Source organism: Nanorana parkeri, unplaced genomic scaffold (genome assembly GCF_000935625.1).
Source record: "Nanorana parkeri isolate BGI_ZX_2015 unplaced genomic scaffold, ASM93562v1 scaffold2726, whole genome shotgun sequence".
Taxonomy (NCBI): Eukaryota; Metazoa; Chordata; class Amphibia; order Anura; family Dicroglossidae; genus Nanorana; species Nanorana parkeri.
The window spans coordinates 90,964-110,821 of record NW_017308994.1 but is presented as its reverse complement, the minus strand read 5'-3'; the positions used below and the strand labels follow the sequence as shown (position 1 = coordinate 110,821).

At 50.7% G+C, this 19,858-nt stretch overlaps 1 protein-coding gene across 1 annotated transcript in view; it reads left to right on the top strand.

The window, feature by feature from the left end:
- The first annotated feature begins 3,896 nt into the window (after positions 1-3,896).
- Positions 3,897-19,858, top strand: part of HSPG2 (heparan sulfate proteoglycan 2) — a 95,713-nt gene continuing 79,751 nt past the window's right edge. Inside the window, exons 1-16 of the mRNA XM_018574083.1 lie at positions 3,897-4,002; positions 5,492-5,601; positions 6,056-6,114; positions 6,725-6,885; positions 7,352-7,390; positions 8,730-8,855; positions 9,091-9,207; positions 9,797-9,964; positions 10,521-10,640; positions 10,809-10,940; positions 13,769-13,913; positions 14,000-14,151; positions 14,612-14,758; positions 18,243-18,400; positions 18,485-18,664; positions 19,469-19,665. Coding sequence (XP_018429585.1) covers positions 3,897-4,002; positions 5,492-5,601; positions 6,056-6,114; positions 6,725-6,885; positions 7,352-7,390; positions 8,730-8,855; positions 9,091-9,207; positions 9,797-9,964; positions 10,521-10,640; positions 10,809-10,940; positions 13,769-13,913; positions 14,000-14,151; positions 14,612-14,758; positions 18,243-18,400; positions 18,485-18,664; positions 19,469-19,665 — 2,117 coding nt within the window. The remainder of the gene's footprint in view (positions 4,003-5,491; positions 5,602-6,055; positions 6,115-6,724; positions 6,886-7,351; positions 7,391-8,729; positions 8,856-9,090; positions 9,208-9,796; positions 9,965-10,520; positions 10,641-10,808; positions 10,941-13,768; positions 13,914-13,999; positions 14,152-14,611; positions 14,759-18,242; positions 18,401-18,484; positions 18,665-19,468; positions 19,666-19,858) is intronic.

Genomic DNA, 19,858 nt, shown 5'->3' with positions numbered 1-19,858 from the left:
ATATCCTCCACGTGGAACGTGCGCAACTTTTCCGAGTCAGCGAGGACTGTCCCTCTAAGGCCAAATTCCCCGTCACTGCGGGGCACATCCATTGTCTGCCGTGCCCTCTATGAACTAACAAGGGGCACTTACTGTAGTCTGGGGCAATCGTGTTGGGCTTGGAGGGGCATTTCTTTAACGATATGTGCTGTAACCCATAGCAACCTGAGTTCCTGTGCTGATATGTTCACAGTGATGACACTCCTGACCCCCCCCCCATGGGTCTTAGTTTCTATCAAGCTTACGGAATTTCATAGCTTATGGAGCAAAACCCTCAACAACCAATCAGGAGGATCTTCCTCTACATCTAATGCCGGGAAAGGTGAACCTGATTGGTCACCGTGGGATGCCGGGAATTAACTGATTGCTTCGGGAAAAAAAACAAAGTTGTCGCAGAGGATGAGCTTGACCAAACGTCGTGTCGTCTGATGGGTGGAGAACGTTCGGTCTGCTGATGCTGGTGGGAGGAGACTCCTTGTCGGGGGTTGAGGAGGGAGAGGAGGACTCCTTGTCGGGGGTTGAGGAGGGAGAGGAGGACTCCTTGTCGGGGGTTGAGGAGGGAGAGGAGGATTCCTTGTCGGGGGTTAAGGAGGGAGAGGAGGCTTCCTTCTCGGGGGTTAAGGGGGGAGAGGAGGACTCCTTGTCGGGGGTTGAGGAGGGAGAGGAGGATTCCTTCTCGGGGGTTGAGGAGGGAGAGGAGGACTCCTTGTCAGGGGTTGAGGAGGGAGAGGAGAACTCCTTGTCAGAGGTTAAGGAGGGAGAGGAGGAGTCCTTGTCGGGGGTTGAATCGGGTCTTTATATTATGTGCTGCCGCCTCGGATTCCTTTTCATGTTCCAGACCAAAGTCTGAGTTGGGAGGTTTGTGAAGGAACCGGCCTCTGTCCTCCAGACGTCTGAACTTTCCATGTCTACAATTCACACTCTGTGTGTCCGGAGATGTGACGATCCGTCTCCGTGATCTCAGATCTTCTATATTTATATCTAGAACTTCTTCATCTCCCGAAATCTGAACATCGGTTCCTGGATGTCATGTCTGTCCCTCTCCTCCATATTCCAGATCTGAGCATCTGATTCCTACACCTAGAACGTGTTTCTCTTCTCCAGAATTCCGGCCTCAGTCTCACATTTCTCTGTATTAGTCCCGACACCAGGAAAGGGTCCCCATCTTCTCATCGCTGGATCCAAATCTCTTCTCTGGCACTTGTAGTCATTTCTAGGAAGAGCCCATCCTCTCCAACCATCAGTGTCTACATCTAGAGCATGTCCATCCTCTCCGATCATCAATGTCTACATCTAGAACATGTCCATCCTCTCCGATCATCAATGTCTACATCTAGAACACGCCCAACCTCTCCGATCATCAATGTCTACATCTAGAACATGTCCATCCTCTCCGATCATCAATGTCTACATCTAGAACATGTCCATCCTCTCCGATCATCAGTGTCTACATCTAGAACATGTCCATCCTCTCCAATCATCAATGTCTACATCTAGAACATGTCCATCCTCTCCGATCATCAGTGTCTACATCTAGAACATGTCCGTCCTCTCCGATCATCAGTGTCTACATCTAGAACATGTCCATCCTCTCCGATCATCAGTGTCTACATCTAGAACATGTTCATCCTCTCCAACCATCAGTGTCTACATCTAGAACATGTCCATCCTCTCCGATCATCAGTGTCTACATCTAGAACATGTCCATCCTCTCCGATCATCAGTGTCTACATCTAGAACATGTCCGTCCTCTCCAGCGATTGCTGTGTTCAGATTGTGGTACAGAATGTGATTTCCCGTCTGTAGTCTGCACTCTGCAGTATAATGGACGACACAACTTCAGACCAACAATGAGGAGCACAAGGACGCCATTTTGGATGTCTCTGGATCCCCAGCTGGGTGGTTGGAATCACATTGGATGTTTGGGGTGATAGGTCATCCTCCGACCATCCAGTGTGATTCCGTCCAGCTCTGGATCCAGAGACATCCAAAATGGCGTCCTTGTGCTCATTTAGCTGAACATGTGCAGAGTGAGTCTTCCCTCAGCAGTTTGTGATCTGCTCCTCCTAGGTGTTACACGAGTGCGGTGCGGTATACAAATGGCACTGGAGACATATAAGCCGGTATGTGGAACACCTTCCTTCCTTGTTCTCGGCCCAGACAGCCTGCTATGGAGATCAGTGGATCTCAGTCTCCAGTCATATTGCCCATTACACTGTCCGGTGCAGACCACATTCAAGTTAAATATAAACAACGCAATGTTTACACTGTGGCCATTGATGGCAGCTACCAAGGTGCAGGGAACTAACCGCCCGGGGGAAGGGTTTTGTGTTCCGGGATATATTAACATATGAGCTAATAGGACTCCAATGTACAGTAGTCATCCTGTAAATAAACTCGGTATCCATGTGCGGGGATATTTTTATCGGGAAGGGTGTTCTAGTCCGGTAGTCATAGACCCGGCTCCTCATTTTGGAGGTCTGGAGTCATTTGTCTAGAATGTGTTTCTCCTCCAGGAAGTTCCTGAACCTCGGATTGTCCATCTCGTGATGATTTGTAGTTCCTCCTCCTCTAGAACGCGTTCCTCTTCTCTCAGACCGGCAGCCATTTCTACATCTAGAATATCTTCTGATCCTTGTTGGAGCCTCTTGTCCCAGACTGACTGGTGTGAAGATGGCCTCCTGGTTATGTTGGCGTCTGTTCTCGTAGAATGTCCGGGCTGCCCCAGCTGCGTCCAGCTGTGTGGGGTACATCCTGGCACTGATGCCGCATTCCCGGCGGAGAGATTTGATTTCTGACAGCTGCTTTCATAAATGATGTGCGGCTGGTGAGGAGTGACGGGACACAATCCGGTGTTCTCATCCTGGGCCTCTGTACCATCAGGAGCTCAGCATTCCATGGCTCTGCCTTTCATCCCCTCAGAATTCGGTGGGAATTGTGGGCTGCGGGCCGACGTGCAGATGGGAAAGGAGAGCAGATGTTTCGGGTGGGAAGCGATCATCGCAATTTGCCATCTCCGGGGACTCCAATAAATAAGACATACATCGGTCTGTAGAATATCTGACTTGTGAGCAGCTGCCCCGACACCACATCCCATACGGGGCCATAAATTCTGATAATAACACACAACAAAATCCAGATGATTCTCAGGGAATGGTCTCCACAGTCCTCGTTACTACAGGAAAGTGCGACATTTCTATCATCGCTCCATCTGCCTTGGTGGATGCCGAGGATTATTCCTCCAGATCAAGCACAGTCACCCCAGAACTCTGTTACACTATATGGCCAGATGTAGGAGGACACCTGACCATCACCTACTATGTGGTCATACGTATGGGGACATCTGACCGTCACCTACTATGTGGTCACCTGACCATCACCTACTATGTGGTCATAAGTATGGGGACATCTGACCGTCACCTACTATGTGGTCATAAGTATGAGGACACCTGACCACCACCTACTATGTGGTTATAGGTATGGGGACACCTGACCATCATCTACTATGTGGTTATAGGTATGGGGACACCTGACCACCACCTACTATGTGGTTATAGGTATCAGGACACCTGACCATCACCTCCTATGTAGTCATAAGTATGTGGAAAGCCACCCGAATGATGGAGTTCAGGTGTCTCCGGTGAAGGTCATGTTCATCCTCCATCATACAAAGACATTGTAGACAATTGGGCTCTTCCAGCCTTGTGGTCACAGTTTGGTGAAGACCCTTTTCTGTTCCCCCCCATGACTGTCCCCCGTGTACAAAGCTCCATACAGACACGGTGTGACCAGTGTGGTGGAGGAACTTGAGTGTCCTGCACAGAGCCCCGACCTCAACCCCACTGACCACCTTTGGGATGAACTGTGAGCCGGGTCTCCTCATCCAGCCTCACAGATGGACGCAGATTCCCACAGAGACACCTCCAAACTCTTGTGGAGACCTTCCCAAAAGAGTGGAGGATGGTAAAGCTGCATATATGTCTGCAAATGGCAACTTCTTATTAATGACCATGGTTTTGGAATGGGATGTCCAACAAGCTCATATAGGTGTTTTGGTCAGAGGTCCACAATCCTTTGGTCATATGGTGTATGCTGCTCAGAGTTCAGTCCAGTTATGATCTCCGGTTCTGGCCGTCCTCCACATGTGTATCACGGCTGTAGTAGTAGTTCATTGTTAGTGATGATTGAAGGTCAATGTATGAATGGCCTCATATTTATGGCCTCCCATACTGGACCTATTGTGGGTCAGTATTGTGATCCTGCCCCTCCAAGTCAGCCCCGGTGTTCATACGAAGCAGCAACATTGCTATGCAGAGTCTTCACACCAACACGAATGATGCAATTGCACCCCTCAAGGCTCCCTGCAGCTCCTCATAGCAGACACAGGCAACACCTGGCTCTATCACAAGCCTCTTGTAGGATAAAATTCAGGACAGTGTCCCCGGGATACATGAGGGACCTACGGGCGGCTTGATGTGGTCATGGTATACCTCTAATGGCTGCTCTTCGTAGAAGCTGGATGAGGACATTCATCACATCTAAAGGGAAGAACTCATCACTCATCTAAAGGCTTTGAAGGCCCATTGGTTGCTTGGCTCCAGCTGACCTCTGCTCTGCAGGCCACATAGAGGTCACCAATTTCACATCACTTCCGTAGGACAATCGTGGATGATGTGATGTGAAGGCCTCGCTGTTATGTTTTTCAGGGATGTGGGATTTCTGGTTCTTTGAATCTGACAGTAAACATAGGGAACATCATGTGGTCTCCCCTCCATAACGCTGGCGCCACCATTCGCACCTTTGTTCCTTAGCGTGATGTTTATCTAAACTCCATTACAAGTCTCAGCTCATCCCGCTCAGAGATGCTCATTCCTGCCACGCACTTCTACCCGGGGCGCGTTGAATGATCCTTCTTCTTTTGGGTGAATTTCCTGCTGATTGGGTGACTTTCCTGTGAAGTTCTTTTTGTATTTTGGGCCTTTATATGACACGGAGGTGAACAGACGCTTCGGATAAACTGGGGAATCTTCAAAAATACAAAATGTTCCCCAGAGGAAATGTACCTGAAAATCGTTCAGCTGACCTAGAGGTGAGTCATTCCATGCTGGGTACATGGCGCCCTCTGGTGGTGGGACTAGAAGGTGAAGGTCCCCCTCACTATGGGTTCTGGAGTGGCAGAGGAGGGCCAGTCATGTTCTCGGTTACACTTTGTTTTGTGGTCACGTCATGATGTGTATTGTCTGCTCGGGGTCGTTGTGTTCCCCTGGCACTGATAATGGGTGACCTGTGCCAGTTTGAGTGCCCGGCCCGTGCGGCCGTCACTGGGATCACCCGAGCTGCCCTCGTGTTGGTGCCTTGCTCTCATTTCCCGGGATTATTGGGGCGGAGCTGTTGGTATGTTCCCCCGTGTCTTTGTTTTTCGGTTGGTAATGGGTTGTCCTCCATCTTCCAGTTTATTACAGAGCTCTAGTGAATTTCACCACTTCTATAGACTACTCGCTGGACCTGGACAATGTCTCCTCCGACCAGTTCCGGGATCTGTCCGAGGCTGTCGTTGACACGGTAAGATCACGTCTGTCCCATGTCCCAGATCTCTCTCTGACCCATGGTCTCTCTGTCTCTCTCTGACCCATGGTCTCTCTGTCTCTCTCTATCTCTGACCCATGGTCTCTCTGTCTCTCTCTGACCCATGGTCTCTCTCTGACCCATGGTCTGTCCGTCTCTCTCTGACCCATGGTCTCTCTGTCTCTCTCTATCTCTGACCCATGGTCTCTCTGTCTCTCTCTCTGACCCATGGTCTCTCTGTCTCTCTCTGACCCATGGTCTCTCTCTCTGACCCATGGTCTCTCTGTCTCTCTCTGACCCATGGTCTCTCTGTCTCTCTCTGACCCATGATCTCTCTGTCTCTCTCTGACCCATGGTCTGTCCATCCTCCTTGCTATCACCTTTTGTGTTCTCTCTGTGTGTGTCGGTGCCTCAATAATAGTAACTGACTGCCTTGGTTCTTCCATTTCAGCTGGAGTCCGAATATTATAAAATCCCCGGAGAACAAATGGTTAATGTCGTATACGTCAAGTAAGTAAAGAATTCCGAGCAGCATTTTCAGGACTGCTGGCAGGGGGGGGGGGCTGCAGACTTTCAGCTGGAGTCCGAATATTATAAAATCCCCGGAGAACAAATGGTTAATGTCGTATACGTCAAGTAAGTAAAGAATTCCGAGCAGCATTTTCAGGACTGGTGGCAGGGGGGGGGGGGCAGCAGACCTCCCAATGGAGGACCCAATGGAGTCTTCCAGGCCACGGTGTACATACCTGTCCTCCGTCTATCCTCTGTGTGAGGGAGCCGGGGTTGTGTACGGAGCGGGGGAAGGGTCCCTTGGTGTGGTGGCCATTTGGTAGCACACCGTGTCCTGACCAGATGATGGTGGCGGGTTGTGTGACGGTGGAGATAGGTGGAGATAGGTGGAGATAGGTGACATATGGAGCCACCAGAAGCCTTGATCCAAGTTTTAGTATTGCAGATGGCGCCGGGACGTGGCAGATAGCGGAGTGACGCTGCAAAACCATCATCTGGAAGTATTGATTGATTGATTGATTGATTGATAATATCTCTCCGATCCCATCGATCTCATAGGCAGGCGGGTGATGATATTCGGCGTCACCATTTGTGTCTCCCGTCTCTGCAGGTTGATAGATGGCGATGTGTTTGTGGAGCTGGATGTGGGATCGGAAGGTAACACCAACGATGGACAAATCCGCCAGGTCTTGTACTCCGTCATAGAGAGCGGCTCCATCGCCAGCTACGTCACCTCCGCGCAGGGATTCCAGTTCCGGCGCCTGGGAGCTGGTGAGTCATCTGGACCATAGTCATCCCATGATCTGTCTGTCTCTCTCTCTGACCCATGGTCTCTCTGTCTCTCTCTGACCCACTGTCTCTCTCTGACCCATGATCTGTCTGTCTCTCTCTCTGACCCATGGTCTCTCTGTCTCTCTCTGACCCACTGTCTCTCTCTGACCCATGATCTGTCTGTCTCTCTCTCTGACCCATGGTCTCTCTGTCTCTCTCTGACCCACTGTCTCTCTCTGACCCATGATCTGTCTGTCTCTCTCTCTGACCCATGGTCTCTCTGTCTCTCTCTGACCCACTGTCTCTCTCTGACCCACGGTCTCTCTGTCTCTCTCTGACCCATGGTCTCTCTGTCTCTCTCTGACCCATGGTCTGTATGTCTGTCTCTCTCTGACCCATGATCTGTCTGTCTCTCTCTGACCCATGATCTGTCTGTCTCTCTCTGACCCATGGTCTGTCTGTGTAGCACAAACGCCGCCACCTCCTGTTGGGTTTGAGCCTCCAGGTAAGATGCTTGAGGTGTGCTGTGACCCCGGACTCTGCATGGTGCCAGCCAGTGTGTGACCCATAGCCGTCCACCATGCTGCCTCTAACATGTCTGATGTTCTTGCTGGCGGCTGTGAGAGTGTCATGGGACTCGCGTGTGTCGCTAATAAAGGGTTTGCTGTGCTTCCCATTAGACGAATGTTGTGGTTGTACTGAGGGCGGGTGGAGCAGATGACTGGGATTGGTGACCTTTGTGGTTTTACATCCAGAACACCCTGACAGCGCCGGAGCTGGTCCGTCTCAGAGGATGATGGGACATGTGTAGGGATTCCTTGCAGGACCGATCACTATCCCATACCTGTCACATGACCCTCCAGTGATCGGTGTCATACCGCCGCCGCGCTGTCAGCTCTTTTGTGTCTCCCCGCATGGCGTGTATCATTGTCCTACTGGTTGCCGTACCCCGCGGTGCTCACACGCGGAGCTCCAGACCAAATCCCACCGCAAGCAGCACCCCCGAGGAGAACTGATCCGGCGGAACATTTTGTGATGCGTCTTTCTATTGGCTGCCCCGTCATTGGCTGTCGTAGAGCCGAAGAGCTTGCACTCTTAATACACTGCGGAAAACTGTTGTCAGGGATTGTCTTAAAGTGCACCTGTACCCGGGGCCGGATTTCCCACAAGGCCACCGAGGCCCGGCCTTGGGGCAGCGGGGAGTAGAGGGGCAGCACAGCCGCCGGGCGAGTAGTTTTTTTCTCTACATTTAGCCCTGCTTCGGGCAATTGAGGAACCCGGCCTTGGGGCAGCAGAAAGAGTAAATCCGGCCCTGCCTGTACCCGGCCGAAGGATATAAAATCTTAACAAGCCGTAAAAAGATTTGAAACACGCCAACAATGACCTTTGTAGCTGCAGGAACATTGGAGTAAATCATCCTCAATATAGACTCTGAAGTGGGTTTCCAGTCGGTCTCTGTACAGCTTCCATCGCCCGCTGTGTGTGTATCCATTAGAGGGCCGGTGGGCCGCCAACGTTCTGCCCTCCACAGAGAATAAGAGGAGCCGGGATTTCAGTTCCTCCGCTGTGAACCTCGAGGATGAATTGCTCCATAATAGAAGTGACTACGGAGGTCGGTGACGGCTTGTGTGAAAGCTCTTTTACCGATTGTCCATAATCTGGGCTCGGGGGGGGGCATTTAAATCCCACAAATATCAGCAAATGAGCCCGAGATTGTTACCCAGAGTCTTCGGTGTCCGGATCTTGTGGTGCGACAGTCGCTGTGCACCCCCCGGTATTTCATGCCGTGCCGTTCGCTGTATCTGTGCCCGGATCCTGAATGTAATACAAGTCTCTCTCCTCAGTCACCCCTCCAGTGCGCACCTGTAGAGTGGACGAGTTTGCCTGCACCAACGGTGAGTGCGTCCCCTTGGACTTCCGATGCGACCAGCGCCACGATTGCCGGGACATGTCCGATGAGGAGGGGTGCGGTGAGTACTGAAGGGAGCTCGGGGTTTGGCGGGTTGTTGGCTGTTTCATAGAAGATGCCCAGAGAGCAGAGCTCGCGGGCTAACGAGGGCATATGGTGGGCGCTTTGCAATCTGCTGCCCTGTACATTGCACCACATAACCCAAGTCATGTATCTGTGATTGGCCGTCTCCATGAGGCCAGTACTGGATGTGAGATGGTGACATACTAACCCAGCATTGCGTGATCTTCCATTAGAACGTGTGCTCTGCGGTGACACGGACTTTACATGCGGCAGCGGCGAGTGTATCCCCAGAACCTATTACTGCGACGGCCGATCTGATTGCCAGGACTCGTCTGATGAGCTTCAGTGTGGTAAGAGACTATAATGACCCACATTTATACACTGCCACTGTCTGAGATCAGGGCCAGCCAATCGCAGTCCAGCATTGGACTTCTCCGGGAATCCGGGACATTGCCGCATCCGTTGGGTTCACATTTATAGCGTCATTGGGGGGTGCAGCCATTTATCACCACGGAGCTGTACCGGGGCTGAGGACAAATCCTTCAACTAGTTCTCACCATAAGCTGTGGTGTCCCCCCAATCAGAGTCCTCTACAGACGCAGATTATTTTCAAGTGTAAGTCCAAACCAAGCGTCCTCACTTCCTGAATCCATGGTCACATGGACAGGAAGTAAGGGGAAATCTCCTTAAAGGAGCCCCGGAAACCTGACGGAGGACCTGAATCCCTCAACACTCCATCCAGGTTGGTTTGGGGTTCCACATTGAGAACATTCGATTTCCTGAACTTTTGATGGTGGGGAATCGGTGTCACCTCCGTCCGCTCTTGCCGCTGCTTGCCGTTCTACCGTCCGTAGCCATATTTGGCTAATTCAATATTTGTCCTTTCATTGCTTTGTGTGCTTGTCGAGGTTTTTCTAGGTTTCCTTCCAATGTCCACAGATTTTGCCACCACACCCTTCAAGCGTCCCACCCCCAAGCCCCCCATAGATGAGCCACGGCCATGCCGGAGGGAAGAAGCGCGTTGCCCCAATGGGCAGTGTATACCTCGCGATTATCTGTGCGATGGGGAACGTGACTGCAAAGATGGAAGCGATGAACTGAACTGCGGTGAGTGCTCCGTCCTCCCTGGTATCTGGTTTGTTCTCTTACTGTAGGGGTGAATAGGGCTCGGGGCGGGGGGTGGCGAGAGGAGGGTGGTGTCAGCACTGTCCGTAGTTTGTTTGATACTAAGGAAGCCATCTGTACAACATCAGAGAGGGAGCACCAAACCAAAGGGCGAGGAGGCCAAAATCTGATATTACTGGTATGGGGTCATAACAAGAACACGTGAACCAGCCAACGCTCTTTGGGACTCAATGGTCTCCCCCTTCCTCAGGGCTCCGGTATTATAAGTGGTTAGGGGGACTCGGTAATGGCGCCAGCATTAACTCTTTGTGGGGTGAACATTAAAGTATTCCCAGGGTCCATGTATCAGGTGAACGCTCTGCGCGCTCCGTTCTATAGGATTCAGAATACGGGATGTGATCTCGCTGCCGTCATAGACATGAGGAAATGGTGCGATATACTAACAACGCGCCTAGTCGCACTTCTTCCGCCATGCATGGCACTCACTTACGCCGTGGCATTGTCAATCCTGTAATCTCACCTCATCTATTCCCTCCAGGAACCCCCTCTCCCTGCGAGCCCAACGAGTTCAAGTGTAGGAATGGACGCTGCGCCCTGAAGCTCTGGCGATGTGACGGCGACGATGACTGCGGGGACAATTCTGATGAGACAAACTGCCGTGAGTCCCCCCCCCCCCTTCTTGTCTTTATTCTGCGGGTGTTTTGGGGTTCCCCTGTGCCCCCCCTTCTCTGTGTATTACAGGTCACGTAATGTACAGTAATAATGAGAGTGAATGTCATTGATTCGCTTTGTTGTAATGCTGAGCGCATCGTTGTGTCCCGTGCAGCCACTAAAGGGCCAAGTGACATGTGTGCCCCGGAGCAGTTTGTCTGCGTCCAGTCCCGGACCTGTATCCCAGCCAGTTACCAGTGTGATGAGGAGGCCGACTGTCCAGACCGATCTGATGAAGTGGGCTGCAGTAAGTTTGTTCTGCTTTCCTTCTTGTAGACGGGAATTGTCTTCTCTTTAGGAGGATTCCTGTGTGTATTCCCTCGTATTGTCATTTACACAGAAGGTGGGTTCAGCTGTCCCTTAAACACTTCACCTTAACCCAAATACTTGGCCAATAACACTTCACCTTAACCCAAAGACTTGGCCTATAGCACTTCACCTCAACCCAAAAACTTGGCCACCAACACTTCACCTTAACCCAAAGCCCGGCCTTGGGGCAGCGGGGCTTTAGCCAAAGACTTGGCCTATAGCACTTCACCTCAACCCAAAAACTTGGCCACCAACACTTCACCTTAACCCAAAGACTTGGCCAGTAACATTTCACCTCAACCCAAAGACTTGGCCACCAACACTTCACCTCAACCCAAAGACTTGGCCACTAGCACTTCACCTCAACCCAAAGACTTGGCCACCAACACTTCACCTTAACCCAAAGACTTGGCCACTAGCACTTCACCTCAAACCAAAGACTTGGCCACTAGCACTTCACCATAACCCAAAGACTTGGCCACCAACACTTCACCTTAACCCAAAGACTTGGCCACCAACACTTCACCTTAACCCAAAGACTTGGCCACCAACATTTCACCTTAACCCAAAGACTTGGCCAGTAACACTTCACCTCAACCCAAAGACTTGGCCACTAACACTTCACCTCAACCCAAAGACTTGCCACTAACACTTCACCTTAACCCAAAGACTTGGCCACCAACACTTCACCTCAACCCAAAGACTTGGCCACCAACACTTCACATCAACCCAAAGACTTGGTCACTAACACGTCACCTTAACCCAAAGACTTGGCCACTAGCACTTCACCTCAACCCAAAGACTTGGCCACTAGCACTTCACCTTAACCCAAAGACTTGGCCACTAGCACTTCACCTCAACCCAAAGACTTGGCCACCAACACTTCACTTTAACCCAAAGACTTGGCCAATAACACTTCACCTGAACCCAAAGACTTGGCCACCAACACTTCACCTTAACCCAAAGACTTGGCCACTAACACCTCACCTTAACCCAAAGACTTGGCCACCAACACTTCACCTCAACCCAAAGACTTGGCCACTAGCACTTCACCTCAACCCAAAGACTTGGCCACCAACACTTCACTTTAACCCAAAGACTTGGCCAATAACACTTCACCTGAACCCAAAGACTTGGCCACCAACACTTCACCTTAACCCAAAGACTTGGCCACTAACACTTCACCTTAACCCAAAGACTTGGCCACTAGCACTTCACCTCAACCCAAAGACTTGGCCACCAACACTTCACCTCAACCCAAAGACTTGGCCACCAACACTTCACCTTAACCCAAAGACTTGGCCACCAACACTTCACCTCAACCCAAAGACTTGGCCAATAACACTTCACCTCAACCCAAAGACTTGGCCACCAACACTTCACCTTAACCCAAAGACTTGGCCAATAACACTTCACCTCAACCCAAAGACTTGGCCACCAACACTTCACCTCAACCCAAAGACTTGGCCACTAGCACTTCACCTTAACCCAAAGACTTGGCCACCAACACTTCACCTTAACCCAAAGACTTGGCCACTAGCACTTCACCTCAAACCAAAGACTTGGCCACTAGCACTTCACCATAACCCAAAGACTTGGCCACCAACACTTCACCTTAACCCAAAGACTTGGCCACCAACACTTCACCTTAACCCAAAGACTTGGCCACCAACACTTCACCTTAACCCAAAGACTTGGCCAGTAACACTTCACCTCAATCCAAAGACTTGGCCACCAACACTTCACCTCAACCCAAAGACTTGGCCACTAGCACTTCACCTCAACCCAAAGACTTGGCCACCAACACTTCACCTCAACCCAAAGACTTGGCCAATAACACTTCACCTGAACCCAAAGACTTGGCCACCAACACTTCACCTTAACCCAAAGACTTTGCCAATAACACTTCACCTCAACCCAAAGACTTGGCCACCAACACTTCACCTCAACCCAAAGACTTGGCCAATAACACTTCACCTCAACCCAAAGACTTGGCCAATAACACTTCACCTTAGCCCAAAGACTTGGCCACTAGCACTTCACCTCAACCCAAAAACTTGGCCACCAACACTTCACCTCAACCCAAAGACTTGGCCATTAGCACTTCACCTTAACCCAAAGACTTGGTCACCAACACTTCACCTTAACCCAAAGACTTTGCCAATAACACTTCACCTCAACCCAAAGACTTGGCCACCAACACTTCACCTCAACCCAAAGACTTGGCCAATAACACTTCACCTCAACCCAAAGACTTGGCCAATAACACTTCACCTTAGCCCAAAGACTTGGCCACTAGCACTTCACCTCAACCCAAAAACTTGGCCACCAACACTTCACCTCAACCCAAAGACTTGGCCATTAGCACTTCACCTTAACCCAAAGACTTGGCCATTAGCACTTCACCTCAACCCAAAGACTTGGCCACCAACACTTCACCTCAACCCAAAGACTTGGCCACTAGCACTTCAACTTCATCTTTAATTGCATCAAAAAACCTAAGCCGTGGCCTCTGACCCTGTCTTTTGCTCAGCCATTCATCTGAACCCCTAACACCAAGTTAACTCTTTCTAATCCATACTTGTCCTCAATTAAGCTATCAGGCCATCCTGCGTCAGATTCCCATCTCTGCATCACAACAACAGAATTCAGCAGCACAAATCACTGAACTGTCATTTGTGGGATTCCCGTCCATTGTAAATGTCTTTGTAGATATCGGATGTCCTCCATTGTTTTTAACCTTTTTGTAATTGGTGTTTGTGTCAGATCCTCCCCAGGTGATCACTCCACCAGAGGAGAGTATTGTCGCCTCCCGGGGTGACACAGTACGCTTTACCTGCGTGGCCATCGGAATCCCGATTCCCATCATCACCTGGAGGCTGAACTGGGGCCACATTCCCACCAGCAGCAGGTAGGACCTTCGCAGTGGGAAGAACACGTCACTATTGTTGCTATGCTACATCAGTGAGCGTCACATTCCATCTCTGTCCCTCACAGGGTCACCATGAGCAGCGAGAACGGACATGGAACGCTCATCATTAGGGATGTGAAAGAGGCCGATCAGGGAGCGTACACGTGTGAGGCCATCAACGCAAAGGGCATGGTGTTCGGTATTCCTGACGGCATTCTGTCCCTGAAGCCATCCAGAGGTATTGTTGGACAATCTATGGAGAAGAGAATCAAAACATTTGTGTCTGCCTTATCCAATGAGATCACAATGACATGAACTCTGCACACAGCAGCACGCTCCGAGTCCATGCTGAATGTCCTGTGTGCAAAGGGCTGAACAGAAGGCTTGCGCTTCATAGGTGGAGCAAAGTCCACATTTGTTGTAGAACCCATACAGCCTTCAAGGAGGAGCGGGGAACGGTTAGACCTTCTAAAAGATTATCATCTGTATCCTCATCAGGGGATTTTTTCAATTCCTGGACAGTCTCTGGGAATCATCCCCACAGATGGCAATAAAAGTCAGCCAGAGGTTCTAACCCTCCCCCGATCTATTGCCGAGATTCTCTCTTCATGTCACTGTGAATATAATATAGCTTTCGTTTTATAGGATATTGATGCCACATATTGGACTGTGACCAATGATCAATGCTTTATTTCCAGGTCCTTGTTCTGAGGGCTTCTTCCACGTGGACTCCACCTCCAGGTGCATTCCCTGCTTTTGTTTTGGTGTTACCAAGATGTGCCACCAGACGGGACGCTACCGAAACCAGATCAGACTTAGCTTTGACACTGACGGTGAATTTAAAGGTAACAGGTTATTGGTTGAACTCGATGGACTTCTATCTATGTACCTTTGTCTTCCACCAAACCTCCACCAAACCTACAGACACATTGTATATTGTGACCATTAGATCAGTCTAGAGAGGTCCAGACATGTGACATATCAGACAGCGAACTCTTTGTAGACACATCTCCCGGCCCATGTACCTCTCTGTCCTCCAACAGTCAGAGCTCAGTATGTAGCCACATCTCAGGACATACCCGGCCCATGTACCTCTCTGTCCTCCAACAGTCAGAGCTCAGTATGTAGCCACATCTCAGGACATCCCCGGCCCATGTACCTCTCTGTCCTCCATCAGTCAGGGCTCAGTATGTAGACACATCTCAGGACATACCCGGCCCATGTACCTCTCTGTCCTCCATCAGTCAGAGCTCAGTATGTAGACACATCTCAGGAAATACCCGGCTCATGTACCTCTCTGTCCTCCATCAGTCAGGTCTCAGTATGTAGATACATCTCAGGAAATTCCCGGCCCATGTACCTCCCGGTCCTCCATCAGTCAGGTCTCAGTATGTAGATACATCTCAGGAAATTCCCGGCCCATGTACCTCCCGGTCCTCCATCAGTCAGGTCTCAGTATGTAGATACATCTCAGGAAATTCCCGGCCCATGTACCTCCCGGTCCTCCATCAGTCAGGTCTCAGTATGTAGATACATCTCAGGAAATTCCCGGCCCATGTACCTCCCGGTCCTCCATCAGTCAGGTCTCAGTATGTAGATACATCTCAGGAAATTCCCGGCCCATGTACCTCCCGGTCCTCCATCAGTCAGGTCTCAGTATGTAGATACATCTCAGGAAATTCCCGGCCCATGTACCTCCCGGTCCTCCATCAGTCAGGTCTCAGTATGTAGATACATCTCAGGAAATTCCCGGCCCATGTACCTCCCGGTCCTCCATCAGTCAGGTCTCAGTATGTAGATACATCTCAGGAAATTCCCGGCCCATGTACCTCCCGGTCCTCCATCAGTCAGGTCTCAGTATGTAGATACATCTCAGGAAATTCCCGGCCCATGTACCTCCCGGTCCTCCATCAGTCAGGTCTCAGTATGTAGATACATCTCAGGAAATTCCCGGCCCATGTACCTCCCGGTCCTCCATCAGTCAGGTCTCAGTATGTAGATACATCTCAGGAAATTCCCGGCCCATGTACCTCCCGGTCCTCCATCAGTCAGGTCTCAGTATGTAGATACATCTCAGGAAATTCCCGGCCCATGTACCTCCCGGTCCTCCATCAGTCAGGTCTCAGTATGTAGATACATCTCAGGAAATTCCCGGCCCATGTACCTCCCGGTCCTCCATCAGTCAGGTCTCAGTATGTAGATACATCTCAGGAAATTCCCGGCCCATGTACCTCCCGGTCCTCCATCAGTCAGGTCTCAGTATGTAGATACATCTCAGGAAATTCCCGGCCCATGTACCTCCCGGTCCTCCATCAGTCAGGTCTCAGTATGTAGATACATCTCAGGAAATTCCCGGCCCATGTACCTCCCGGTCCTCCATCAGTCAGGTCTCAGTATGTAGATACATCTCAGGAAATTCCCGGCCCATGTACCTCCCGGTCCTCCATCAGTCAGGTCTCAGTATGTAGATACATCTCAGGAAATTCCCGGCCCATGTACCTCCCGGTCCTCCATCAGTCAGGTCTCAGTATGTAGATACATCTCAGGAAATTCCCGGCCCATGTACCTCCCGGTCCTCCATCAGTCAGGTCTCAGTATGTAGATACATCTCAGGAAATTCCCGGCCCATGTACCTCCCGGTCCTCCATCAGTCAGGTCTCAGTATGTAGATACATCTCAGGAAATTCCCGGCCCATGTACCTCCCGGTCCTCCATCAGTCAGGTCTCAGTATGTAGATACATCTCAGGAAATTCCCGGCCCATGTACCTCCCGGTCCTCCATCAGTCAGGTCTCAGTATGTAGATACATCTCAGGAAATTCCCGGCCCATGTACCTCCCGGTCCTCCATCAGTCAGGTCTCAGTATGTAGATACATCTCAGGAAATTCCCGGCCCATGTACCTCCCGGTCCTCCATCAGTCAGGTCTCAGTATGTAGATACATCTCAGGAAATTCCCGGCCCATGTACCTCCCGGTCCTCCATCAGTCAGGTCTCAGTATGTAGATACATCTCAGGAAATTCCCGGCCCATGTACCTCCCGGTCCTCCATCAGTCAGGTCTCAGTATGTAGATACATCTCAGGAAATTCCCGGCCCATGTACCTCCCGGTCCTCCATCAGTCAGGTCTCAGTATGTAGATACATCTCAGGAAATTCCCGGCCCATGTACCTCCCGGTCCTCCATCAGTCAGGTCTCAGTATGTAGATACATCTCAGGAAATTCCCGGCCCATGTACCTCCCGGTCCTCCATCAGTCAGGTCTCAGTATGTAGATACATCTCAGGAAATTCCCGGCCCATGTACCTCCCGGTCCTCCATCAGTCAGGTCTCAGTATGTAGATACATCTCAGGAAATTCCCGGCCCATGTACCTCCCGGTCCTCCATCAGTCAGGTCTCAGTATGTAGATACATCTCAGGAAATTCCCGGCCCATGTACCTCCCGGTCCTCCATCAGTCAGGTCTCAGTATGTAGATACATCTCAGGAAATTCCCGGCCCATGTACCTCCCGGTCCTCCATCAGTCAGGTCTCAGTATGTAGATACATCTCAGGAAATTCCCGGCCCATGTACCTCCCGGTCCTCCATCAGTCAGGTCTCAGTATGTAGATACATCTCAGGAAATTCCCGGCCCATGTACCTCCCGGTCCTCCATCAGTCAGGTCTCAGTATGTAGATACATCTCAGGAAATTCCCGGCCCATGTACCTCCCGGTCCTCCATCAGTCAGGTCTCAGTATGTAGATACATCTCAGGAAATTCCCGGCCCATGTACCTCCCGGTCCTCCATCAGTCAGGTCTCAGTATGTAGATACATCTCAGGAAATTCCCGGCCCATGTACCTCCCGGTCCTCCATCAGTCAGGTCTCAGTATGTAGATACATCTCAGGAAATTCCCGGCCCATGTACCTCCCGGTCCTCCATCAGTCAGGTCTCAGTATGTAGATACATCTCAGGAAATTCCCGGCCCATGTACCTCCCGGTCCTCCATCAGTCAGGTCTCAGTATGTAGATACATCTCAGGAAATTCCCGGCCCATGTACCTCCCGGTCCTCCATCAGTCAGGTCTCAGTATGTAGATACATCTCAGGAAATTCCCGGCCCATGTACCTCCCGGTCCTCCATCAGTCAGGTCTCAGTATGTAGATACATCTCAGGAAATTCCCGGCCCATGTACCTCCCGGTCCTCCATCAGTCAGGTCTCAGTATGTAGATACATCTCAGGAAATTCCCGGCCCATGTACCTCCCGGTCCTCCATCAGTCAGAGCTCAGTATGTAGCCACATCTCAGGACATACCCGGCTCATGTACCTCTCTGTCCATCTGTTGTAGGTGTGAATGTGACCTCCCCGCAGGGCTTCCCTCCCCTCTCATCTAATCAGCTCCAGATTGACACAACGTTTGGGGAGTTTCAGCTCGTCGATCTTTCTCGAAGGTTCCTGAGTCATGATTCCTACTGGACGCTCCCATTTCAGTTCCTGGGGGACAAGGTAACGTCTCACCGATCCAGATAAAGGATTAGATGGATTTTTTGGTTTAATGTTTGACCAATGAGCTGTGTCTTCTCTGATCAGGTGGACTCCTATGGAGGTTCCCTCAGCTATAAAGTCCGCTATGGTCTCACCAGAGGCCAGTCGGAGCCAGTGAGAAAGCCAGACGTCATTCTGGTAGGAAATGGACAGAGACTGATCTATCGGGTCCAGTCATTCACCCAGCCATCTGTTGTCAACCAGCGGGCGATCCAATTCACCGAGGTGAGAGTTTCCACCATTGCTACTCTTATGTATCACACTCTATAACACAAATGTCACAATTCTCTATCAATGAGCTCAAAATGCCAGCTGTGGTCACGGTGTGATGTCCCCTCCAGACCTTAGTCCAGGTATGACAGTGTCATGTATGTGTCACATATCCCTAACCCTGATATGACCCTACCTGTCACATCCACCAAAATGGGTCAATTGGCAATAGTAATAAAGTAATGGCACCATATAGCCCCTGTGACGGCTTCCTCAGTGCCTGGAGATGGATCCGAGGCTGCACACGGGACCAGGACTTCTTTCTATGTTGAGAATAAGCCCCGCCCTCTGCTGTTAGGTGCTAGAACCTCTGATGACTTCTGTGACCCTGACATTCCCAGAAATAAACAGCCGACTTGTAGATAAGATTTAGTATTGGCCGCGCGTTGCCCGTTATGTTGGCGGACGTGACCGGTTCCCATGACATCTGCTGGGTAGGTCTTACTCCCCATGGCATTTCCTATCGGCATTACCCGATAGATCGGCATTCAGCGCGGAGCACCTGATGATGTCTCCCTCGTACCCGCCCCTCTCTGGTCCTCTCGGCTCTTCTCTGAAATTGTGGAATTGAGTTTGTTTCCATCTTTCTTGGAAGATGATTCTTCACTGATTTTGCTGGAAAACCTTCCTGTGATGGGGGCGGCGATGCACAAAAGTCTAATGTCTTCCTGTGTTAGTCTATGATGATGATGAATAGCAGATTCCGATCTTCTCCTGAGTGTGTCATCAAGATGTCCGTCTCTCATTTGGCCTCGGCAGGAGAATTGGCAACATGAATCTGGAAGGGCTGTGACCCGGGAGGACCTGCTGATGACCCTCCAGAATGTGGAAGCCATCATGATCCAAACTGTCTACGACAACAAGATGGCCAGCGTTGGCTTGGCAGACATCGTCATGGATACAACCTCTGTGGAGTACTCCCAACTGGGCGTGGCGATGGGTGTAGAAGAGTGCAGGTCTGTAGGATGAACGGGTTTCTTCAGCCGTTCCACCGTTGTCATTGTTGTCTGCCGCTTTGTCCTACTGCCAGTTATGTGCCGTTCACATATGAACATCGTAATGTACAAAGCTGTAATATGGGAACACTGACATTCTATGGATCAATGTTATGTCCTATAAGACAATATGACATATAAATGGGGGGGGGGG